At 40.9% G+C, this 25,470-nt stretch overlaps 3 protein-coding genes across 3 annotated transcripts; all 3 read right to left on the bottom strand.

The window, feature by feature from the left end:
* Positions 1-4,896: 4,896 nt before the first annotated feature.
* Positions 4,897-8,135, bottom strand: LOC115741450 (pentatricopeptide repeat-containing protein At5g50280, chloroplastic). Its single transcript, XM_030675349.2, has 2 exons — positions 7,261-8,135; positions 4,897-6,719 (listed from the first exon to the last, which is right to left on the bottom strand). Exons 1-2 carry the CDS (start codon positions 8,106-8,108, stop codon positions 5,417-5,419), a joined length of 2,151 nt encoding a protein of 716 aa, XP_030531209.2. The 5' UTR covers positions 8,109-8,135; the 3' UTR covers positions 4,897-5,416.
* Positions 8,136-10,461: 2,326 nt separating this feature from the next.
* Positions 10,462-15,470, bottom strand: LOC115741452 (probable UDP-N-acetylglucosamine--peptide N-acetylglucosaminyltransferase SEC). Its single transcript, XM_048281039.1, has 11 exons — positions 15,192-15,470; positions 14,351-14,570; positions 13,966-14,058; positions 13,780-13,881; positions 13,530-13,697; positions 13,351-13,439; positions 12,828-12,949; positions 12,498-12,679; positions 12,046-12,330; positions 11,085-11,232; positions 10,462-11,005 (listed from the first exon to the last, which is right to left on the bottom strand). The coding sequence occupies exons 1-11, from the start codon at positions 15,380-15,382 to the stop codon at positions 10,617-10,619; spliced, it is 1,989 nt and encodes a 662-aa protein (XP_048136996.1). The 5' UTR covers positions 15,383-15,470; the 3' UTR covers positions 10,462-10,616.
* Positions 15,471-17,324: 1,854 nt separating this feature from the next.
* Positions 17,325-24,027, bottom strand: LOC115741451 (probable Ufm1-specific protease). The gene is made up of 13 exons (XM_048281072.1): positions 23,775-24,027; positions 22,964-23,332; positions 21,432-21,700; positions 21,267-21,354; positions 20,890-21,065; positions 20,296-20,386; positions 19,839-19,958; positions 19,695-19,742; positions 19,527-19,603; positions 19,136-19,224; positions 18,653-18,764; positions 18,225-18,327; positions 17,325-17,761 (listed from the first exon to the last, which is right to left on the bottom strand). The coding sequence occupies exons 1-13, from the start codon at positions 23,956-23,958 to the stop codon at positions 17,532-17,534; spliced, it is 1,956 nt and encodes a 651-aa protein (XP_048137029.1). The 5' UTR covers positions 23,959-24,027; the 3' UTR covers positions 17,325-17,531.
* Between the last annotated feature and the right edge of the window lie 1,443 nt (positions 24,028-25,470).

Below are 25,470 nucleotides of genomic sequence, written 5' to 3'. Positions count from 1 at the left end.
ATCAAAGGGTAGAAGGGGAACATGAACCTCTTTATAGGATTTTTAGCCACGGCCCTCTCATCACAGGTCGAGGCGTAACTCCGCCCATATTAGCCATCTCATATTATATTGATTAAGAATTTTAATATCTTGCCTTATTAGACCAACCCGTAAAACAGTAAATATCAATTTCACTTAATGTAAGCACGCATTAAAAAAATTCTTACAAGTGAGACATATGGATCCACAAGCCCTTGTTGTCAGTTACTCTGTCGCTTCCTTAACGTTCTACGATCATTATTGCCACTCTCTTGGGACTAACGAACGACACACACTCTCTCAACAGAACATGTCACTCTACTCCATCGATTGCTTCCTCCGATCAAAGATGATCGTGAATCTCCAGTCGCTTGGGCCCCCCCTATCAAGTGTGGCATCCCAACCAACTATGCTCTCTCGATGACACTTTCTTTCGCCGACTAGGCTTCTCTCGGTCTTGGCAAATCAACAAAGGTTTTATCTTCTTGTGGGGTATGTGGTAACAAATCTCTTCTTGGCATCCAACCATACAATTTAGAATGCCTGCTCCAATATCATATTTCTTGGGCCGAATCTTTCCTAACAGACATCCTCATATGACGTCTGATGAGCCGGAACACCAAGCCTGGCGAATTGCATCTCCGTCGCCGACCGTATCAAGCCTAATTTATCTTGGGCATTTAGTCCCCCGAGTGTGATATACAGATCACTTCAGTACAGCAGCGGATTTCAGTCTATTGGGCCATCAATAGGCAAGTGGTGTCATGTCAGCTCCTAATTCTAGTTTTCAGAGATCTTCTAAGACTATAATCATCCCATCATCGAATTTCTAGCACAGTCACCCTGACATCGTTCTCCCAAAACAGTTGTATCAACCCTTCTGTATCTTTCACACTTGGCCCCGATTACTCAAAGCTTCGCTTTAGCCCATATGAGTACGAGAGAAATTGGACGATGACAAACGCACTTTGCATCCTCCTATTAACATTGAAACCGCAAAATTGCAAAATAAGTTTAGTCCTCGTGACTAATGGAAACAATCTATAGCTTAAAGACATTTCATCATGTGTATCGACTTCGCTTTATGATCCCATTTGCATACACCAAATAACTAAATAACCGAATTTAGCATTTTCAGCATAAACTAGTCACATTCTATGCTGTTAGAATTATAGAACCGGAAACAAAGAGTGAATTATTGAAGTCGCCAGGTAAGGTTTAAAATTCCAAGTTTCCTTAAATAGGGGTCATGTTATTTGGTCGTCAAAGACAAGGTCTACTACTCCGCACAAATTGGATGTTTGGGTTATTATTAGGGCTGAGAATAATAGACCGACCGAACCGAGAATCGCTCGGACCGGGCCTAACCGACCTATTAGATCCTGTTCTCGGGAGCCCCAGTCCAGTGCTCGAGTCCATGAAATTGAAACCGGACGGATTGGGACCGCCCGGCCCAGATCGACTAATAGTTAAAAAAAAAAAAAAGATTTTCTAAATGTAAACCTAAACTTAAACTTACAATGCTTAATATGATTTTTCAAGTTTAGCCACAACGTAATGCAATTAACGAGAGGTGGTTTGGTGAATATGTCGTTAACGAAAAAAATTTAACGACAAATCACAAAAAAGGCCACCGGTCCGATTCTCGGTCCCAAGGTGGGACCGGACCGAATCGAAAACTGATTAGCCCTAATTATTATCCACATGTTTTTAAGGATAAGACTACCATTGAAGCAAAGCGGGAGCCAAATGTAGGTATCCTAGTAAAATTTGAGCTTCTATCAATGGAAACTCGTGTGAAACTTCAAAGGTCTATCATACAATCTCCTTGCGAAGATTATTATTATTATTATTATTATTATTATTATTTTTGCTAAGTATTTGCGAAGATTTTAGCTAGTAGTACATGCTCGCTTGGAGCAAAAGCGAAAACCCTTTCAGCTTAGCACCCAGGAATAAGATGTATCAGCCGAAACTCGTTTGGCACGGTCAAGGGAATGAAAGCTCATCAGCCGAAGATGCGGCAATTTTTGACCTTGTGTTTGCTGGTTTGGTACTGGGCAAAGCTCATCGTCATTGAATATGTGAAGATGTTTTCAAACCCCAATCGAACACATCGATTTGTCATGGTGATGTGAAAAGAGATTTTCTGGCGATCGACTCCTTCCTGACCAGATAAAAACAGTTGGGGATATAAACACACATAAATTCATAGAATGTTTAGAGCAAGGAATTCCAAGGAGTCCCTTAGATTAGTTTTACTCTGAAGATGGAAGAAAGCTTGAAGGGCATAAGGCTATAGCAGAGGAGGCTGTGAAGTTTACAGGAAGCTTTTGGGTACCTCCAGTTCTGTTCTTCACATGCAACTGACACATTCCACCAGCTTATAGAATTCAGGCTAACTGGTGATCAACGCACGTGGTATGTTGAAACCAGCCAAAGCAATGGAAGTTGAATCAGCTCTTTGGCCCATGAATGGGGACAAAACATCCGGCCTGCACGGCTTTTCATCTCGGTTCTTTAAGGCAGCATGGACACTGATTGGAGGAGGATTTTACTAATGCAGCGTTGGAAACTTTTCTGATCTTCAAAGCTGATGAGGATACTTAACATTAATGCTATTTCACTAATTCCAAAAGTGAAAAATGCATCTAAGATGACCCAGTTCAGGCCTATTTCTTGTTGTAATGTCATTTATAAATGCATTACCAAGATCTTGCCAAATAGAGATTTTGCCATTTTTCATTAATAGCAGCCAGTCTGATCTTGTTAAGGATAGAAGGATTGCTGATAATGCTCACTTCGCGCACGAACAAGGTAAAAACCTATCATAGCAATCATACTTCTCCTCAAGGAATGACAAAAGCTGACACAATGAAGGCTGTCGACTCAGTGAAGTCGGATTTTGTGCTCAGCATCTCGCACAGTATTAAAGTGCCTGAGAACTTTCTTTAATGGAAAAGGGCATGCATTGCTCCCCCTTACTTCTCAGTCAGCTTGGATGGAGGGCTTGAAGGATTTCTTGAAGGGGAGAGAGGACTGAGGCAAGGAGATCCTTTTTCGCTATATTTCTTTGTGATTACCATGAATGTCTTCTACAGAATGTTGGACTCAGGTACACCACAGTGAAGGATCAGGTATTATCCACCTTGTGCTAAGGTAAAATTGACTTATTTGAGTTCTGCCAACGACTTCTTGATATTTTGAAAAGAAGATAGGGCATCCTCGTCGGAAGTATCATCTCTTTCTCAGGAATTTCATAGTATGTCTGGCCTCAAGATAAATCCTGAAAAATCTCAGCTTTTACCTTCCTGGATATGAGTTTGATCACAGCAAAGATCTTCTTCAACTCAGTAACTTTCAAAGAGGATCTCTTCCTGTCAGATATCCTGGCCTTTCACTCATTTCAGGAAGGCTAATTGATCGAGATTTGTAAGGCATCGGTTGACAAGCTGACTTCTAGAAAAGATTATTGGACTTCTAAGACCTCAGCTATGCAGGAAGATTACATTTAATATCATCAGCTGTGTATAGCATGGTTAATTACTGGACTCAGATCTTTGTCTTGCCAAAGGAAGTACTTAAAGTTGTAGGAAGCAACAAGTGTTCTGCTTTTCTGCGGAAAGGCCAGACTGGGCATGCTTATGGAGCAAAAGTCGCCTGCTCTGACGTATGCATTCCCAATATTGCAGGGGAGCTTGATCTTAGGAATCTTGCTTTGACAATGCTACTTGTATCCTTAAAAAATTCTGCAATTTGCTTCTGAAATAGGGCTCTTTATGGATTGCATGGGTTAATTCTATTTTGCTGAAGGGGTCTAGTTTGTGGCAAGCCAAGGAGAGATCAGACAGCACATATGCGTGGAGGAAAATGCTCAAACTTTTAAACCACATATCAAGCATGTGGTAGGTAGTGGAGAAACTCTCTTTATGGTATGATGAATGGCATCCATATGGGATGTCGATTGAAAAATATTCTCTGAATCATTATAGCTTTAGGTGATAAAGCAACAATTGCAGATGTCCTCAAGGCAAATGACTGGAGATGGCCTTTAGCAAGGTCCGTCGATCTGCTTTGACCTGCAGATTGCTTTGTGTGGGTTGATGGCTCCAACCTCTGGCTCTGTAAAAAGTGGTATTTGCTGGACCATCTAGTGGCTCTTTCTCTATAAAGGAGACTAGGAAGCTAGGGAGGAAATGTGGGAACAAAGTGTTTGGAAATAGGCTTGTACGGCTTTGGCCTAATGTGCCAGAATATGGCTTCACAACTTGGCTGGTGATTCATAACAGGTTGCACACATTGGGCAGAATGAAAACTTGGTGCGGCATGGATAGCCCTTGTGTGCTATGCAGACAAGATGAAGAATCTCGAATGCACTTGTTCTTCAAGGGCGTGTTCTGAAAGCGGATTTGGGAACAAGTTATACAGCTACTCTCATGTCCTAGATCTGCAAGTGACTGGAAGGATGAATTTACTTGGGTCATGCAGAACATGGAGGGGAGTTTGAATGTGTCCGGGAATGCAACAATTTATTATCTCTGGAAAGAGAGGAACTTACTAAAGCATGGAAATACATCCCCTCAATCTCGCCGTGTCCTTGATGCAGTTGTTTTATTTTTTCTGTAGAAGCTATGATTCAGGAAGGAAATTAGAGAGTTACTGCAGATGTGAAGTGTTCATCTAAAATTGGCAAGTTCATGTGACTAACTTTTATGTAATCTGGTGACATGGTTTTGAGTTTGCATCTTGTTTTTCTGGGTACTATCTTGCTGTTGATACTGGCTGTGTGGATGTGGAACATATAATTCATAATGTTGTTCTTTTGGTGTGTGGATCATTAGATTGAATATGCTGTAATGGACTTGTGTGGTGTTTTTCACAAACCGTGCAATAAACTGGATAATTTAATTATCTAAAGAATTTGCATAATATCACAAGTCGTATATGTCTACAGTACTTTCAACTATGCCGAGGTTCCCAAAATAAGTACCTCTGACAGCATGACCATCGTCTTGTGGAAATAGTTCGGCTCAGCAATGCTTGACAGCTGAACAAAGCTCCAAAGTGTCAATCTCCCATTTAAAGATACCTCAACAAGTCATCTTCCGTATCCTGTGAAGCTTCTTTAGTTGCTCAGTCTGAATGAGGGACAGATCTTTTTAGTCCCGACCAGCATAGATACAGTCAAATACAAGCTTTCAGAGCGCAGCAGCATTTGCCAACAAAAGAATCTCCACTTCATAACTGCACGCATCATCTTATAGCCAGCAGCAAACAACCATGGCCACTCTAATCGTCTCACCAGATATCAACCAAGGACAAATGCATAAGACCAGCCAAAGCTAGCTGAGGCAGGGAACCAACACAGTTTAATTCCCTTTTCTTCCCAAGAGCATGTTCAATGTCCATCAAATGCCCTTTGATGTCTTATCCTATTCTTCCAGAACTCATCCTTCTTTCCTTTCTTCTTGGGTCTCACCGAGCCCATTTTGCTATTGACTATACCAAGAATAGCACTCCTGTCCTTCCTATTCTTTATTGCAGCTTTAACATCCAATATTTCCCTAAGCTTTTGGTATGATTTGGCATCTGGCACCTGTCCACTTTTTACCATCTTCTTGTGATAAAAGAATGCCCTCCTGAAATCACGAACACGGACAAAGGCATATATCATGGTCGAATAAGTGATAGAATCAGGCTTCAGATTCAAAGTTGCCATTTCTTTCAACAGTTGGGGCAACTTCAAGTGCTGACCTCCTCGTGCATATGCATTAATCAGCATATTATAAGTCATTACAGTTGGCTGCAGACCTATCTTCCCAAATTCATAGATCACATCTCTTGCTTCGACGTAGTGACCTTGCTTAGCAAAGCCATCAAGGAGAATGTTGAACGTGACTCGTGTCCCTTCAACTTTGTCGCTAATCATCATTTTCCATATTTTCATTAACACTTGGATGTCACCAGCACGCCTAAATGCATCCAGGAGAGTGGTGTAGGTTTCAATTGAAGGTTTGATTCCTTCTCTTAGCATATCGTCAAATGTTGTGTAAGCTTTTTCATGCCAACCGCTTACTGAATAAGCATGAACAAGAGCTGTATAAGAATGTAAATTAGGTTTTATACCAACTCTCCTCATCCTCATGAATGCGCCTGCCGCCATGTCACTCATTTTCCCCTGCCTCCCGTATGCACTAATCAAGCATGTATATGAAGTGGCATTTGGCTCCAAGCCCATCTCTTGCATATCTTTAAGAAACTTCTCAACAATCTCAGGCTGCATCCTTCTGCTGTATGCATCCATCAGGATATTAAAAGTGGCAGCAGTGGGTTTGAGGCTTTTTGCTTTCATTTCAGCAAAGAGACCTTCAGCTTCTTCAATTTGGTTGGATTTGCTATAAGCATCCATTAAGGTGTTGTACACAATGACATTTGAAGGGATACCTTTCTTTTCCATTTCCGCTTGGATGATAAGAGCTTCCTTCTTCAGCCCCTCGTCACAGAATGATTTTATTAGAGCACCCATGACTTCTGAACTCCATTTAACTCCCTTTCTATTCATCCTCTCAAATAACTCCCACGATTCTTTAGCGCTGTGGCCATTCTTCCTCATGACCGTGATGACTATAGAGCACGTCACGTGATCCGGCCGAACATTATTAGCCTCCATTGCCTCATACACCTTCCAAGCATCCTTGTAGCTGAAACATATGACGAAGTATCTCATTTAGAACGTCCGCACAGACGTGGGAGACAAAAGGGAGAAGTAAACGGGAAGGGAATTATAGATTGAAGGAAGACAACTATTGCCAGTAAAAAGTTCAATGTCACTGATGAAAAGATGATTGCATCTATCTGGGGTATGTTCTTATTTTGTTTCTGCGGTAACTCGTGTAGGATATGAACAACATGGTCTAGATCTTGCACAGTGATCCAACAGATTTTCCTTCAGACTTAGAAAAATAGAGCCAAAAGCCAAAAACTTACACCCACCAAGATATTACATATTGACAGGAGATTCAGACCCCATTCAAATGTGACAAGACAATACAATAAACTACCTCCTCCAAAACTAAGCTTAAATTAGCCTCAAGGACTTTGCTGATCTGACTATGAACAAAAGCACAATTGGGGTCACACAAAGTCAATCACGCTGCAGCATAAGAAATAAAGAAGCACGAAACCAACAAACAAACTGAATATATGGAGACAGAGAATTCCAAACATTTCCATTTCTCATACCACCCGGAGCTCATCAGCCCTGAAATAGCAGAATTGTAAACACGAACATCTCTGAACTCTTTCTTGTTCGGTAGATTTTCAAACAAAACCAGCAATTTGTTCCCCATTCGAGCTCTTCCCAACATGGGAAATATGACCGAGCATGCCCGAGCAGTAACAAGAGACGGCTCCTGCAACCCCATCCACTCGAAAAAGTAAATGCTACTCTTCACAAGCCCCTCCTTTTCCATAAACCCCAACACCTCCACGCACTCTTTCGCACCAATCTTCCCCTCGAAATCCCCCAATAACTCGCCCAACGTCGTGTTCACTGGCAAGCTCCTCGCAAGTTTCAAAATTTCTCCGATCCGACCCTCAGGCAAAGCATCTGAGGCCGAACCCGAAGACCCCTTTTTCTCTGCGTCTCCAATAGCAGGCACTGATGCATCCTCAGCTTCAGAATCTGCACCAAACCCGGGAGCGAGACGCCAAGACGAGCGACGGTTGTTTTGGAGGGAGAGTCTCCCTTCGCATGGTGGGTCTTGCGCAGGGGTGCGAGACTTGAAGAATCTAAGAATTGGGTCATCGCTGTCTTCTTCCGGTTCCTGTCGCCGCAGCGGCTGCGATTGCGGCAACACTTGTGGTCGTCGTCGCTGCTGCTGCTGCGGCTGCTGCTGTTTATGTTGCTGGAGATGAGGAAGGAAGATGGAAGAAGTTGGAGAGCAAGAAGAGGAAGAGTGCGAGGTTGCAGATAGAGAGAGAGGCTTGGAGGTCGTAGAGATTGCGGGGACGGAGTACGACTTGGTGAAGTGAGCTTGAGGAGGAAGAAGAAGTGGAAATGGCGAGCGTTGTTGGTTCGGGAGAGCCATTGTCCTGTCCGCAAGAGATCGATTTGATTGCTGATATGTTATTCGTTTACAATTTGACTAAATATGTTACGAATAGTTAAAAAGGATCGAGCCATATAAGTGTTAATTTATTAACGTGAGAATTTCAAATAATGCCCGAAATTGCTCTCATTTTCTCGTACGGTGATTCGAAGTGAACCTTATTTTAAATGAAGATTCGAATTGGTGTAACTTATTTCAAACAAGAACTTGAAATGATCGGATTATCTCAACAACAAAAAAAAACAAGCATGGCCTCAAGGATATTTTTGTTATTTACTTTATTTTATTTTTTATGCTTTTCAAAAAATTGTAAATGATAAAAGTTAAAAAAAAAAAAAAAACAATATAGGCTTGCTCCTCCTGCCGATGGCGCCTCGGTGAGTGCCAACGGCCTTGCCGACTTCGTGGCTGATTACGGACGTCTTGTGTCAGATTATGGAGGATATGGATGTGGATGTTCATCAAGCAGCTAAGGTCCCGATATTCCCCGATAAATTAATCGCAGGGTCTAACAAGTAGGGGTGAGAAAAAAATCACGATCGACCTAAACAAAATCGGACCGTACTCAACCAGCTCATTTTAGATGATAATCGGTGGGTACCGGTCTAGTTACCGATGAGTAGTGGTTCGGCTTTCGGTTTCGGGTGGGAACCATCCAATCGGACCAACCGAACAGGTTCCAATTTTCTTTTTTCGTGTTGTCAAGGGGCGAAGTCGTACCGATTGCTTATCTTTGATTAGTGTTCTTTCTTTCTTCTGGGAATTTGGTGGTTTCGTGCTGTCTTGTCTGGTGCTCTTGTTCTTGGTTCTTTCCCGTTATGTTCATGCAGTTCCTGAACAGAACATAGGTATCCAACATAGATGGGCATGAAGTTCAATTCTTGCAGTTCGTAAAATTATGTTGAACTTTTCAACCGGCCAATTCCGCAAAAATAAATGCAGGCCTATGGAAAATTCGATGATTAATATAGATAGTGACGCCTTTTGTTGTTGTTAATTTATTGATTTCGAAAGCATTTCAAGGTGTTACAAAAACCGTGAATCATCCGCTCATTGCATGGATCTACCCGAGAATCGAACCATATGGTTCGGTTCTCGAGTGGATCCATGGAACGAGTCACACTTCGCATTTTGCGAAATCGGTCCCTAATAGACGTTTCTCAATTCTAGGATGGAAAACACCCATCCGAAACCTATCACCCCTATTAACAAGAATGGAATTGAGACGAAAGTTAACCTCGGTAGCACCTAGCTCTTCAAAGAGTTCTGGGTCTTTAGGTCAGCGATCCGCGAATTGGTAGGGAGAGGTGGGTGGGTAGTGAATGGGGATCGGGCAGAACCACCCCAGATTGCATTTTTGGGCGAGGACTGGTGGCCTTCTCCCCGTTCTAGCGAGGGCCAACAAGCCCTCACTAAGGCGCTAGCAACCCCTCAGCCACAGTCGAGCCCTCCCGCCTTTCTTTTTAACCTTTTATCTATTTTGATTTTAATTAAAAAAAAAGGAACAAATAAAGAAAAGAAGACAAAAAAATAATAAAAAGCAAATGACTAAAATGCCATTGAGGTCAAGCTCTTTTTTGAGACTATATAGCCACTTCGGATCTTTATTTGAAATAAAATTCACTTCATGCCATTATTTAAGAAAATAAAAGCATTCGGGCCCTTATTTGAAATAATGTTTACTTCGGACTCTTATTTAAGAAAGTGAGGGCAATTCAAACTTTTAATTGGAATTTTTTCTAAAAATCATTGTTAATATTATAGGAGAGAGATAAAAATGACGGGAATGAAGAGGGTGATGAGTCGGTAACCTTTACATTTATGATGTCACAATGAGAAGCCTAATTTTGAGAATTACTTTTTCTAGAGATATATATTTTAAAGAGATAAAATAAAAAATAATAAAAAGGGTCAAAAGATTATCGGCTTTTATGTAGGTTGAGCCTCATCGACTCCATACTTTCAATTGGACAATTGTTTGTAGAAATCATCACCTATGGAAGGTGTTTAATACACGGATGTTTTTTTCTTGAAATAGTATCCTTTTTAAGACTTCCCCTAATCTGTCGTTACTCTACATTACAATTCAACGATGATTCTCATAAATCCTGCGTCTCATAATAGAAGAATAGCATGGACCTCGTTGACGAGCTATAAAGAGGAACTGCCAGCAACCAATTTCCAATCATTAGATCAAGGAATGCTTGCGATTGCTAGCTAAGCAGTGAAAATAACCATCCCCTCGATCGAATTCCGGCAAGTCGAATGTAGAGATCGGACTAAAAGTTCTGCCGTTCAGCGACCCCATGTGATTCACGCTGGAAGCTTGTAAACGAAGTAGAAAGAAATAAGACTACGGACTAATAATATCATCTTTGACAACAGACAGGAAGCACGTGATTTTGGAACAAAATATGACTATGCGTTGAAGAAATCACTGTGCCAATGGATTTACATCCTATTTACACGAGAAAGTCTCGTGCTTTCTCACTGTGGCACGCTTCGATCTTGAACGACACATGACGACAAGCCCGCACAAAGTCTAGACATCGCCACTGCTTTAATCATGTTGGACTTGGCCGCATCTAGCAACGGGTCAGCCTGTAGAGCTCGGTTGAAACAATATTGGGCTTCTTCCCAGTTTCCCTCGGCAACAAACACGAGACCCAAGTTGTTGAATGCAGGAGCATATCCTGGGCAGAGTTCGAGAGACTTTGCGAGCATTGCCCTGGCTTGTCCGTACTGTCTAAGATGCCGGTAGAGATTTCCAAGGTTGGAAAATATAGCATGCGCATGCTCAGCTCCTGTCAATGCCAAAGCCTGCTTGTATACTACCTCAGCTTGGGATGGCTCGTCGGACAAATGCAGAGAGATACCTGGCCATAAACAATCAAAACACCAAGAGTGTAGTTTACCAAAGCAATTAAGGGAGACACATATCCCAACAAACTGTACCTAAATTTGACCATGCGCAGCTGCATTCTCTCATGCGAGCAACCGCAGCTTTAAGGTATTTTTGTGATGCTCTGAATTGTCTAGTGCAAAGACTATGAAGGCCAAGCTGGTGCCAATGGACAGCATCATCAGGTTCCTCTGCTATGGCCTAGTTTATTCAAAGACATGCGATTCAGGAAAAAGGTAAAAAGGCTGAAACAAGTCAAACTACCACATGAATGGGGCCAAAATAGATATGAAAGAACATGTACACTCTGATTTTGACTCGAGTAAGCACAAAAAATCTCCGCTCAAAAAAGATAAACCCCAATCCATTCACACAAAAGGACACATTTAACTCACTTTCACTAATTACCAGGCAGCAAGTGTATGATCAGAGTGGTGGTGACAGCAAGAAATAATTCAAAGAACTTCAATGATTTCCTAACATCACTAAATCAAACATCAATGAATAGACAAAGTAGAATGTAATAGTAAACTTATACTTCAAAGGTAAACAAGTAAAACTGCAAGCTTAATCTATTTAAAAACGAATGTATTATCCATACTGTAACATTGAGGCATACTTATGTATGCATGTGATTGTTCCTATCATGAACTGCAAACTCAAGAGAGGAAGAGAGTTGACTGTACAAGATGGAGCTAATTAAATACTTTAACCAACTCATATTTCATTTTGCATGCTGCTTTGACTTCAATATAAGACCTTTTTCAAGCAAATCTACAACAGCTATACCTCAACGTAGCCTGACAGGATATTGTTTCCAAAAGGAAAAACAACCAAGTTGGGCTATTTCCAGTTGCGGCACTACATAAATTACATATATATACCAGTAGCCCACAAGCATTGACAGAATATGTGACTAAAGTAGCAGGCTTTCTGAAATACCATTACAGATATTGAGCTAGGTAGGACACCACGTCTTTATCTCAGTGCTAAACTAGAGACCAGAGTAATTACCTGCTTCAGACTATAGGTAGCACTTTCTTCTACATCCATCAATTCATTTGATACTTTTCCAAAAGCACCCACAATCTCATGTCGGACCTTATGAACCATGGCAAGCCCTGACCAAACAACAGGAACTTGAATGATTGAAGAATCTCCATCCCTCACAATTGAAGCCATTTCATTTCCAGCCCAAGAAAGCTGTTCGCTAGGATCCTGAGACCTCTCTGCATCTTTGATCCGGTGAAGGGCAACTGCATATCGAGTGGCCATGCAACCGGCATCCAATTTTACTGACTAGAATAGGAACAGCCAGAAGTCATTCTCATAAAAAAGGAAATAAACAGCCGAATGACACATAGTACACAAGTCATGCACAGACAATGAAAGCATGAATTCCATCAGAATATACAGAGATTCATCAGACAAACCAATGGACAACCTCAAACAGAGGCCATAAGCACCTTCTCCAAGCACTTGCTGGAATTTCGATGGTCACCAATCGTATAATATGCATCTGCCAGATTGATCCAGACATGCGATGCTTTAGGATCTGATTTCAAAGCTGTAAGCAAACACTCCTTTGCCAGATTGACAGCAGTAAGTTGATCTACTAAAGCACCTTCACCAGCATTGGCCCCAGCACCTGCAATTTAGATAACATTAGTGAACTTCATTTGCCAAAGGATAGCAGAAGTTAACTCATATGCATCAGAAACTGTAGATCTTGCTTCAATTCTTAACCATCTTATAGACATGTGTCTCCAAAATTCAGTCAAGTGTTAAAAAAATACCTGGGACAACAGCACCGTATCTGCAGAGAAGAAGGGCTGCATAGTTCATTAAAGCAGCAGGATGATTTTGATCTTTCAGGACTAATTCTTGAAAGCATTTTGCTGATTGATCCAACTTTCCACTGGAATAATATTAGTTGTTAGTCCATGACCCTTGTCCAGGTAAATTGTCAGAAGTAATGGACATGAAGAAAATCCGATTCAGCAAAACAGAAACTAAGAACCTAAGTCATGCTAATCTGCAAAAGCAAAAGTTGGAGTTTGAGCCATATCACCCCCCCCCCCCCTCCCCACAAAAAAAAAAAATCACACACACACCCCACCTCCCAACATCACTGTTATAAGCAAAATATCTCTTTCCTTTTCTAGCCATATGTAACATCAATAAATTATACCAATAGTTTGCTATAATCAACCCCCCCTCTCTTGCTGGCACCAAAAGAATCTGCTAAAGTATGCCACTAATAGCATTGAACGATAAACTTCTGATAACAGGCAAAAACAAGTATATCATCCATCTCACCTTTGCAGGTAAGCAATCCCAAGATTCCCGAGGCAATCATAATTGTTGGGAGCAATAGCCAACAAATAAGATAAAACTGAGATAGCACTCTTCGTCCAAACCAATTCAAAAGGTGAACTAATTGTCAGTTTCAGTAAAGAAAACAGTGTAAAGGAAATGATTAGCGGGAATATATTTACCTGCACACGATTTGTTTTTAGGAGAATCAAGCCAAGGGTATTCCAAACAGCAGCGTGCCTGGTATCAGCTCGCATCGACTCCCTCAATTTAGAAATAATTTCCTCGAGTTCATCATGTTCAAGCTCTTTATCTGAGTTGTCATGCCCCAAACTCTCCAACAGAATACACTGCAAATTTGGACGACCACTTTCATTTCAGCCAGCCCAAAGTTCAAACCTCAACCAAACAATAAGTACGAGGTTATGTCACCTGTGCATGATGGATCTGAACTAATGAGAGCAACTCTGGCCGCTCAATCTCGATCTCAGGACGCAATAAGATCTCTGCTGCTTTTTCATATGCAGAGACTGCCTAGGAAATTTAGAAGAGACATGAATACATCAATAAGCATAGAATCATCAGGAAGAAATTAGATAAGTTACACAAGGAGGGTACCTTTTGAGGTTGGCCCAACCTCTGATACATCAGGCCAAGTATGAAATGAGCATGGGCATTCTTGGGCATCTTCCTAGCAACGTGAACCAAACCCTACGAGCAAGCACTGAGTCAAGCACAGAGAACGTGAAGGAAAAGGGAAAGAATCGACTGTAAATCAATTCTGCAACTCCATATAACACTGCACACCACATCCATTTTATCTTAGCCAAGAGGTTACTATCAAGAACAAGGACCAAAAAGTTGTTTAGCAAATAAACACTAAGTCATCAAAACGTAAGTAATAGCCCTTTAAAACACGTTGGAGAAAAAATTTTCAATTGCAACCAGCGCCAAAATCAACATCATGAGATAAAAATGGCTATAAAAACTGAAGATCACTCACGGTTTTTAGACTGCTAACTTTTTCTTCTCGAGACGAGGGAGTTCCCAGACAAGGCTGATCAACGTCGCCATCACCTCCACAATCAAGAGAGCACTCTACCTTACTGATCTTGGAACGGCATTTCCCCATCTTGTTTAGCTTTCTACATTCACCTTCTACGCCATCTACATCTCTAGAGATTAATGTACTCTTCTCTTGGCTGCTTTCATCATTGTTCAACCTAAACAATACATGATTCGTATCCAGTGAGCAATTTAGGGAAAGAAAGGGCAACCCCTCGTACAGCAATGGTGCAATATGACTACATACACCAGTGATGCTACAATTATTAGCAAATCAAACCAAGACTACTTTCTTGTACAGCAACTCGAGAGATCTAGGTTAATAAACTCCCACATTCACCCCTACTAAATAGAGACAAGAAACTACAAATTCATTTCTACTTCTACCTTTCTAAATTGTTTGCAATAAGCTCTAAACTATGGAGAGAGCTGGAATTGGTTCTCGAACCATCCGATTCTTGTAGCTATTACACAAATTTGACGAGTAAGGTCATCTCAAACTACCCTTCCGGCTATCAATTAGCTACTATTGCCCCTCTTCACCTTCGAATTTCCACAACTATCGGTCTCGAAGCTTCGAATTGGAGAACCAGAAATCGCTGTCGAGCTAACTGAACACTGCACTTACTATGAGAAGGGAGAAATCGTCGATCGAGTTAAAGAACAAGCTCAGCTCCTCGGCAACACGCGGACGAGTCACGAGCTATTCCATTTCAAGTCCATCAAGTGGACTCATCACCCCCGCCTTACAATAGATATGGACGGAGGGACAGGCGTACCTGGAGTTGAAAGGAGACGGAGCGGGAACAGGGAGGGACTCATCGCAGTCGGACATGGGAGGGTCAACGTTGAGGTCGGCCAGCACGACGACTCTTGTCGACTGGTGCGACGCCATGGCATCGTCCGCGAAGGTGCCCGCCGTTCCAGGTTCGGATTTAACCACGGGGATAGCGTGCGGAGTTTTCGGCATCACTCGTGCCTGAACTCTGTGCTCTCCTCCCTAGCCGACGGAGGAGGAGGAGATGGATTTTCGCTTGGATAACGGTTGACCGGTCAGCTCACCGGTCAGCTCACCAAACACCAATGCCTCAGGGCACAAACTTGGGCTTGGCCCATACAATTACGTGGGCTTTACCTTTTGGGCCTTTAGGATTGATCTCAATTCAATTAGTTTGTTTGGCGAAAAAATAAACAACTTCGATAATATTTTTAAAAATAACGCCCATATCATCCACAAAATTAATTGATATAAAAGTATTTTTACTGTAGATAAAAATATTTATATATAAATTATTATAAATCATGCAAGTGTCCAGCAATACAGACTATCGTTTTTAGAAAAATGTTATCAAAATTAGAAGTGTCAAATGGATGAGTCGGATTGGGTTTGGGTAGAGTCGAATATGGTCCTATCCATATTAACCCGTCTAACCCGTCTTGACCCATATTTGATGACTCATACCCGACCCGACCCAGCCCAACCCACAACTAACTCATACCCGACCCAACCCATTTTTGCCCATTTTACCAAAACACACCAAGATAAAATGCATACGCCCCCGCCGCCCCCTCCCCCCACCTCCACACGCCACCTCTGCCCGCTTCCATCGACACCACGGTGGCCCATTGCCCGATTCCGACTAAGTTTGGCCATCGAAACATAGGGCACATTATTGGAGGAGATAGAGAAGTGATGGAGCGTACCTTGCGGCAAAGGCTATCTTGGATGTTGGTGGTGGAGGGTCGAATGGCTGCACAGTGACACAAAGTCATGCATTGCTTCCTCCCTTGCAAAAAAAAAAAAAAAAAAAAAAAAACCGCTTTGATTTCATCATCCATTGCCGCTTGTGAGTTCTCGAGCTTCGATGAAAGCCAGAAAAGAGAGAGAACTAGAAGCAAACACGAGGGCATCATCCTGCGACCACGAAAGCGGGAGCGGATGGTGTGTAGACGAAGCAATACCTTCTATTACGAATGGAACCCCAATTAAATTATGGATGCCAAGATAGCTAAATCTTCGCAAACTAGCAAGTTCACGAATAAAGGACTCCGAGCTTTTTCGAGCTGGGAAGCAAAATTCTAAAAATTGGACTTGGAATTATGCGAGCCCATCGTAGAGCTACGTCTCGAAAGCAATGCAAATTTGTTCCAAGATGGCTTCCCCGCCTCCAATCTCGGCCCGAATCGGATGCGCGCATTTGCTCAACGAGGTTGCTTCTCCTCCCGATCGCGTCCGCCTCTCAAGAAACTTGTTTTGCGGAAAATGTCATTGCCCGGATGAATTAAGCTCAAGTACATTACTAGAGGGGAGTGGGCGGAGGACGATGGAGGCAGCAACGGCAACAGGCGGTGGGCGATGGCGGCGGGAAGCAACAGAGGCGGGTGGTGGTGGGTGGGTGGGCGTAGTCGGTGGAAGGGCAATGATGGTCGATGGCTCATGACCCAACCCAAGTACAACGATGGCTTAATCTTTTGATAGGTCAAAAATGGATCAAAAATGGGTTCCCATGTGGATTCTATATGTAACCCATTTTTAACCCATTAGATTTAGATTCAATTTTAAGGACCCATTTTTAATAGCCTTCTAAAAGTTAACAACCCATATAGAACCCATTTAGTCAAAATATGGGTCAAAAATGGGTCAATGGACCCATATTGACACTTCTAATCAAAATCAATTATTTTTCATGAAACCAGAAACTTCTGTTCAGGTAACTTTGCGCACCACCTCATTCTAGGAGCTCATCATTCACCGACATCTTCAGAAAGTTGCTCATCAGAAAGCGAAATTTATTGGCACGTCACAATTTTACAGATTTAAAAAAAATTACCATGGCCGACCAGGAACTACCAACCTATTAAAGATCATCAACCCCTAGTCAAATATATGTTATTTCACCTACAAATTTGCCAAGGTATGAAGACGAGTAAAGAAACACCGCAACAAGAAGTAAACCAGGAATTTATACAGGAAATGAAAATGTTCGTCGTAACCTCTACCCTCTTTCTCCGCATTAACGGATAGTTTGAAGGCGATCTCAGAGATGACGTCCCTAGAGTTTCCTCTCATTTGCAAAACTGCTAAAAGTCTTCAACTTCACCCAGAAAACAGACTCAAGTCAGACCATGTTGGGCCTCTGAGGCAACAGAAGGTTATAGAACTTGTCGTGTAAGAAGAAGCTCTTGCCCTTGCTATCTACAGCTTTTTTCCAACCACACCATCCGCCATTCACGATCTTCTTATGATCGTCGCTCCCCGTGTAGTGAGGATCGAGTATGAGAAAAGCACAGTCTCCGCTGGCTTCATTGTAGTCAACCCCAAGAAGAGTGTATGCAAGAACCCCACCACCTGTGCACACAAAGCAATACAAACTTATGACCAAACCATAGTGTTACATCGCATGCAGCGCTCATGACCTGCTTTGAAACTCCCACATGCTGATTGTCATTGTCTGCATTATCAGCTTTTACTATTTTGCTAATGTTAAAAGCTTAGATGAACCAGGGGTTATCCTGACCACAACCATTAGATCGTCTCATCCACTCTAACGATGCGTCAGTCACATGTTTTTCCCCCTAAAAGCACTGCAAATACGGCAAGATATTTTTCAAAACAATTATTGAACTGGATTATTTATTCCATTCTATTATTAATCCGTTTCTGCGTTGAACAGTCAAGTTAAATATTCTCTTACATAGAATTGTTTGTTTTTTTTCCAAACAAGAGAAGGGAAATTGTAAATTACTTTTGAGTGCCAAAGATGCGAAAGTACTTCTAGGAAAAAAGATTCAGATAGATGCATTTCACTAACCAATCATGATCGGTGTTCCTTGGGTCTCAAAATGCAAGGCTAGTTCTCGACACTTCTCAGGTAGCTCAGCTCCGGACCTCACATTAATCACTTTGCAACTAACCTGCTCAAGATAATTACATCTTGTTTTATGTAGGGCATACTCTCAACCATAGATACAACAAGAAGAGTTAAATAAATAACCCCCTCCCCCCGCCCTTTTTTCTTCCTCTCTTCCCTTCGTCTTTTTCTCTTCCCCAAGGACAAAAAATATTTTGTGTAGCTTTCAACGAGCACACCGTAAACTTACCATTGAGTTTCTCAACCTTAAACGGACAGTGAGCAATCAATAGGGAAAGCATGTGAAGCTCCACCTCCTTCAACTAAGTACTACTTACAAATATTTGGTAGATGTATATACAAAAAGATCGTCATGTGGGGATACTTACACCAAGGAGCTTATCTAAAACAAAGCTCAATTCGATGGCACCAATCCACTCACGAGAACCAATGAAAGCAGGCTCCTTATCTCCAATTTCCACGAGTGACTGCTGTATTTCCCTACAGGACAAAAAAAAAACGATTGTTATATTGGCTGAAGCCAGAAATTTGTGACGATAAGGACAAGTAATAGAAACCCAAGGAGTCCATAGAATTGTTTCTCCTCTGGTAGTCTATAGAAGCTCATCTGATTTGTGCTCAGAAGAAGAGCTCCCACAACAACTGCCTAACCCGCAGGAGGAAAAAAAAAAAAGACAAAGGAAATTCAAGGAAGGGCATCAAAAGCTCATTTCGCAATGACTAAGTCCAGAGTCCAAAAGCAGAGGACAAAAGAAAATCTAACAATCATGTTAACCGATTACAAAGAGAACTGTGTTTAAGTTAGTGCACTGAAATCTAAACAAGGACCAAAACTGCCAAGACATCCGTACCTGTGAGAAGGGACCTCAATGGATGTGTAGTATTGGAGTCTGAACCAAGACATGATAGTTTGCAGAGAGCGGTAAGCACATCCCCATCCCTATTATGAACAATCCACATAAATTCATAAAGTTGTGAGGAAAGAATAGAAGAATGTCAAACTGGGTGCCCAAGTACACATGGACAAATCTGAATTTTCATGTCATGAAGTTGGATTCACAGAGTAAAAGAATGGAGCCAAGAACATGACCATTGAGCACTCCTCTCTTTGCTTTTATTTTTTGGAAACACGGAAACAGAAAAGTTGCACAAAGATGAACCAGAAGAACTATTTCAAAGTAACAGTGTTTTTTTCCATAGAAAAGGCAAAACAGAACAGCGTAAACATAGAAATAGCATTACCGAGTCATCAAAACCATCTTGAAGGTAATGATAGTACTCATATGAACCTTGAACAAGAGAGGTAACTCCACCAGAAACTATAAACAGAGAGAAAGATTCAGGATTTCGTTTGAATTAAAGACCCAAGAGAAACTAAGCAATAAAAAGAAAACTTAGTCAACATCTCACCACCACTACTTGGAATGCCAATATGCACATCTTTAAGAAAAGAGGCCCCTGATATAACCAAAAAATGTTGCCCCGCAGTTATACACGATATTTTTATGTGTGAACAAAGAGAATGTGGTGTAGTTTGAACTAGAAGATAGTTACCCTTTTGCTTTTCTTTGCTTTTTACACCATCAACGGTAAAGTATAGAGCATTTGAAACTCGTAGAAGTGGTCGATCAGTAGGTAATCCAAGTCTCATATGGAGAGATCTTCTTATTTCAACTGTACAATACAAAATCTGGTTAATTCTTGCAAAAACACCACTGTCGCTGCTATATAACCATATCGGCAATTTCCAAGCCACGTATGTGATTACACCAACTGTCTATGAAAGCATAACAAAACTAGTTTTTTATTCACCAAAACAAAATTCGCCTCTTTGATCATATGAACTTAAGACTGGATGAGTAAAACCAGAGAACAAATATTTTGGTTTGATGAACAAAGATATTGGGCAATGAGGCCCAAAACTAAGTAATATCCAACAACTCATTTTGCATTGCAACAATACTTTTCATCTTTAAGTATCTTTCTTATTAGCAAAAAACAAAAGAATTACCTTGGCTCATTTCGGTCTCTCCATAACTGAGATCATAAATAACTGTAATTGGGTGCAACACTCCCATAGGATTGAAGTGATATGGATGTAACTGTAAGCAGCAAGATAAAATGCTGAATAAATCGAAATGAAAATGAACAAATCAAAGAAACAAGCAAACAGGCTTCAGGTATAATGTCCATTCTTAAACAAGATCATCTCAGGAGCTGATAATTAAAGTGCATAGTTCTAAACCAATTAGTGCTTGCAAATATTTTCTCAAGTTATTTGTAAGTGATATATGCTCCAACTTAATATTGCCACTAATCAATGTACTTGACTATTTTAGCATTTCATTTTCATCACACAGATTTCTAGGGATTTGCTGATACCGAAATTTTCTCATGTTTACGAAAAAACTTTTCTCAATTTCTTTTTGGCCAGAAGTTGTACGTTGAAATACATAGTAATCACAAGTATAGTGTGTTTCCACCCTTTAACCAATATTAAATAATTTTCGGATCATAACAGTATATTTGAGCACGCATACAAGTTTCTATTATTCTACGGTGTGCACAAGAGAGAGAGAGAGAGAGAGAGAGAGAGAGATTTAACCTGGGACTGCTCCTTTAAAAGATTGGGTACATATGCATTCTTCATTGCATTTAGTTGGTCAACAACTCCTGGGATCAGTAACTTTGAAATTGCACTGACTAGGGGAAGATCTTTTGGAGCATAACAAAGCACATCCGACTTGAACTCAAGAACAGAAAGTCTTGTTTCCTCAAGCACTGAAAAGAAAAAATAAATCATCAAGAAAACGCTCGCCCAAAAAAACAATAAAGAAAAACTTGAGAACAGACATCAATGGAACTGCTCATGTTACGAAAACAAGATCTGCAGTTAATATTCTTCCTCAGGCAGAAATAAACTAGGAACTATACCTCACAGCCGAAATCAGTCAAGCCACATAAATTACGGGACATCAATACCTGGAAAGTACACTGCAACAGGTGCAGCAGTTTCCCGAGACTTTCTCGATCCATTAAGCAGAAAAGTGACTTCAATAATGTCTGCATTCTAAGCAGATAAACATTTTAGAAACCAACCCAAAAGACCTAACAAAACTAACACACTAAATATCTAGTAGAGATTACCTCAGCTGACAATGTCTTTGTTCCAGGCTTACTTTCCAAGCAAAAATGTGAACACGGTAATGACTTTATATCTCTATCTTCTGCCACTTGACTAGAAAGCTTGACATTTGAGATATCTGCGTGAACATCCAAGTCCCCAGCATGAAAGATGACTGGTTGAGGCACTTCTTCATTTGCTTTATTTAAAGTCTCCACCATAAATGTGAGTTCTGGATCTTTAAATTTATCTGCCGCTGCCCCCACGGTAGACAGATACATCTCCACTGCATCTGAGAGACATGAAGAATCCTCAAGTTGTAAGCGATCTGAATTAGAAAAAAAAAAAAAAGGTTGCATAAAATGGATTAAATGCAGAAAATAGAAAAAACGCCTCTAAAGTTCATCATTCTGTCAAAAAGATATGACCAGCAGATGCAAAAGAAGAAGACTTGCATAAGGACACACCATATCCGTAACATAATAACATCAAAAAAATGTTTCCATCGCCACACTCACCTTTAAAGTTAATAGTTAGAGTGTGTGTGTGTGTGTGTGTGTGTGTGTGTGTGTGTGTGTGTGTGTGTTTGTATATATTATCTGGCATCTTAAAGCACCATACTTTTGTCAATATGCTGGTCCAATGATACATGGGTTAGTTGTGTCATATCTAAAACCATCTTTTGTGCTTTTCTCTTACCTGATCCAAGCCAATTCACCTCTATCCTGCAACTGCGGTCAGTTGTCACTGTATTTATGTCCTACAACTTCACAATTTTTCAGAAAGGACTATCAATGCCCAATAATGTACAGGTAAAGTAAGTTTGAACTAATGTTATCAATAAAACTTTCTCCCAGTAAGCATGCATGTACATAAACACTTTACACTTACTTTTTAGCACCAGAAATGACAAGGTATCATTGCTGACATCATAGGAGCATAGATTTTGCATGTTCTCAAACTCCACTCAGCAGGAATAAAATGTGCGCGCTTGAATCTCAAAAGTTCGTTTCCAACTTCCTCTGAGCTAACATCCTAACTTCACTAGTAAGCATAAAGTAGTCGCAAACATTTACCAGCCTTTCACTTTTTGCACAAAAAAAAAAAAAGAAAAGGGAAAACCAATACGAACTTCCAATCAGCCTGTCGATTATATAAAATGTGCGCCAGAAATGACAAGGTATCATTGCTGACATCATAGGAGCATAGATTTTGCATGTTCCCAAACTCCACTAAGCAGGAATAAAATGTGCGCGCTTGAATCTCAAAAGTTCGTTTCCAACTTCCTCTGAACTAACATCCTAACTTCACTAGTAAGCATAGAGTAGTCGCAAATATTTACCAGCCTTTCACTTTTTGCACAAAAAAAAAAAAAAAAAGAGGGAAAACCAATACGAACTTCCAATCAGCCTGTCGATTATATAAGGTTCAGAAGTGTTTCGAAACATTATCAGGGCACTCAAGCTGAAGAATCGGCTCAAACTGCAATCAATCGGCTTTCTAAATCTATAAGGATCCTCAAAAACACGTCAGTACGAGATGCAGATAAACTTACCAGATGTCTTGTTCTCAGGAAAATAAAATGGCAACTTTATCGGTAACTTGCAGCGAAGGAGGCAACCTTTCTCCCAAACGTACTTCACAGGATCACTGTCATATATAACAGATGCAACAGACTCGAGACTCTTCGAATTTTCACTGCTCGAGGAAAAGAAACGAACATCACCAGAATCAATATCACCAACGGCACCAATCATCCAGTGCTTTTCTGACTTTACTTCAAAACCATCAGCCCCTAGTAACTTTTGCATCCTTCGAGCAGCATCAACAGCATGAGCAGCCATTTGCTCCGCATTGCCATCTCTTTGAACAACTAGCGCCCCAATTACGTGGAACCCCTTCAAAAGCAACACTCGAAGATCTTCTGCTCCATCCAAAACAAGGTCAGCATTTGAATAAAAACCAAAACACAGCACACACGTACTTTAAATTGCCAAGAGAAATGCGACAGAATCTAAGAGACCCAATTCCAGCTCAATCGCAAGAAACGTACTTAACTAAAAATAATTACGCAGGACCAAGACAATGAGAAGCTCTTTTCAGAATTCCATCGGTTCTACACATCTCTCGTGATGGAAAATTCGAGCATGAACATAACGTTTTATTCAAGACTCAACCCACCATTTCCCTTGTCGTCTGAATGCCATAGTTACTACGGATCCCGAAACATGCATTGACATTTCTTATGGCAGTCTTATGTAATGATTCTATGTGAAAGCAAACTTAACCACTCGTGCTGCAAAAGTATAAATCAACTCCCCCCACTCTTTCGTGATTCCAACAAAGAAACGGGACGCGCGAATTACCTGATTCCTTGTCGTAATCCAAAGCAAGCGCGTCTCCCGGCGGCGAGGGGTGGAGACACCGGAAGGTCGAGAAGATCGCGACGGGATCGACGAGAAATCGGGATCCGATGAGCCACTGAAGGCACGGCTCGTCTCTTCCGAGAACGAGCTTCGGGCACAAGACTCTTATGCCGGGGATTTCCATCGGACAGTCCGATTCCGACCGCTGCGACTCGCGCTTCCTCCCGACGAAGAGCACGAAATTCAACCGAAGTCAGAGAAACACAATCATTGACTGAAGAGAGCCATAGCGAGAGCGCGTCTGGGCCTTCAGATGGCAGAAGAATAATGGGCCTCGAAATGGCCCAAATCAAAGTCGGCGTTCCATCATCTGGGCTTCAATTAACTGAAAGGATTTTCTGCCAGACTGTACGGAGGTGGGCACCGTGGCTAACATAGGCTGCGTTTGGTTGAGCTTTTTAAGAAAGCCTTTGAGAAAATTTTAAAAAAAAAATTAGGTCAAAGTGATTTCTTGAAAATGCAACATTTGATAAGGAATTAGGTTAAAGATATTTTTCGAAATGCAAATACATATGTAACTTAAAAGTGAATTAAGAACCAACTTTTGTTTAAATGACATTTGGAAAAATTACATTTGTCCTTTTGCAAATTTCTTTGTGGCAAATAACTTGAAGGGCTCTAGTTGCGGGCAAGAAAGATATGGCCGCGACAATCGTCACTTGAGGTTGCGCGGCTCCATGGGATCCGGATCGTCTAACATTGGGATTTCCGTGACATGCTTCACATTACTCAAATCAAGTCATCTAAATGAAAATGGACGGCCTAATTTTAGCCACGTTTGGATTCAAAATTTTTCAAACTCTAAAAAAATTCCCGCCTACATTTTTTCCCTCCCTTTCAACACATGATGTGGCTCAAATCAGGTCGTTCATTTTCATTTGGATGACCCGATTTGAGTAATGTCACGCATGTCATGGAAATCTCAATGTTAGGCAATCCAAATCCCGACTCCACGAGGGTCACGCGACTTCAGGCAAGGCTCATCGGCGACATTGAGCAAGGTGGTCGATGGTGAGGGCATTTTCAAAATTTCAAATATTTATCGAGGAGCAAAATTGGAAGAATTAAGTGTATTAGCATTCCAAAAATATTAAAGCCCAAATCATCTACGAATGTGCCATGGACTAAGAGACTTTACAAGACTTTGGAAATGCAATGCATTTCCCTAAATCTCTCCAAGAAAATTTGCCAAATGTCTCAACATTTTACCAATGGCCTATTTGACAACGATTCCGATTCTATGATTTTGTTCCCCATCACAGAAAAAGATGAGAAACTTATTTGGTAATGTAGATGACTTTGATTCTCAAATTCTATGATTCTATTCCGGGGAGCAGATTTGGAATAGAAATAAAAATCATAAAAATGTTGATTCCTTATTCTAGAATCATTTTTGACAAACAAGACCGACAAAGTGAAAAGACTCTCACTATGTTCCCGCCGCTGCCCTGTCGAAGAAAAAGGAAAAGAAAAATAAAAAAAAAAATTAAAAATATTTTAAAAATAGTTTCCATTTTATGAAAATTAAAAAAACAATTTAAAATAAAAATATTAAAAAAATCATTGTATTGGATGAAAGTGTTTTAGCAATATCATTTTTGTTAACAAATTATAAAAAAAAAATCCATGATTTGGT

Source organism: Rhodamnia argentea, chromosome 6 (assembly GCF_020921035.1).
Source record: "Rhodamnia argentea isolate NSW1041297 chromosome 6, ASM2092103v1, whole genome shotgun sequence".
Classification (NCBI taxonomy): Eukaryota; Viridiplantae; Streptophyta; class Magnoliopsida; order Myrtales; family Myrtaceae; genus Rhodamnia; species Rhodamnia argentea.
The sequence above is the reverse complement of the archived record's forward strand: the minus strand, read 5'-3'. Positions and strand labels throughout refer to the sequence as shown.

Coding starts and splice junctions, on each gene's coding strand:
- LOC115741450 (XM_030675349.2), bottom strand. CDS start 8,108: ATGGCTCTCCCGAACCAACAACGCTCGCCATTTCCACTTCTTCTTCCT. Junction 6,720..7,260: donor GGGCTGATGAGCTCCGGGTG/GTATGAGAAATG, acceptor CATATGTTTCAG/CTACAAGGATGCTTGGAAGG.
- LOC115741452 (XM_048281039.1), bottom strand. CDS start 15,382: ATGCCGAAAACTCCGCACGCTATCCCCGTGGTTAAATCCGAACCTGGA. Junction 13,440..13,529: donor TAAAAACAAATCGTGTGCAG/GTAAATATATTC, acceptor GTTTGGACGAAG/AGTGCTATCTCAGTTTTATC. Junction 12,331..12,497: donor CCAGCAAGTGCTTGGAGAAG/GTGCTTATGGCC, acceptor TTCCTATTCTAG/TCAGTAAAATTGGATGCCGG.
- LOC115741451 (XM_048281072.1), bottom strand. CDS start 23,958: ATGGAAATCCCCGGCATAAGAGTCTTGTGCCCGAAGCTCGTTCTCGGA. Junction 20,387..20,889: donor TTTTAAAGGAGCAGTCCCAG/GTTAAATCTCTC, acceptor TGCTGCTTACAG/TTACATCCATATCACTTCAA. Junction 17,762..18,224: donor AGGAACACCGATCATGATTG/GTTAGTGAAATG, acceptor TTGTGTGCACAG/GTGGTGGGGTTCTTGCATAC.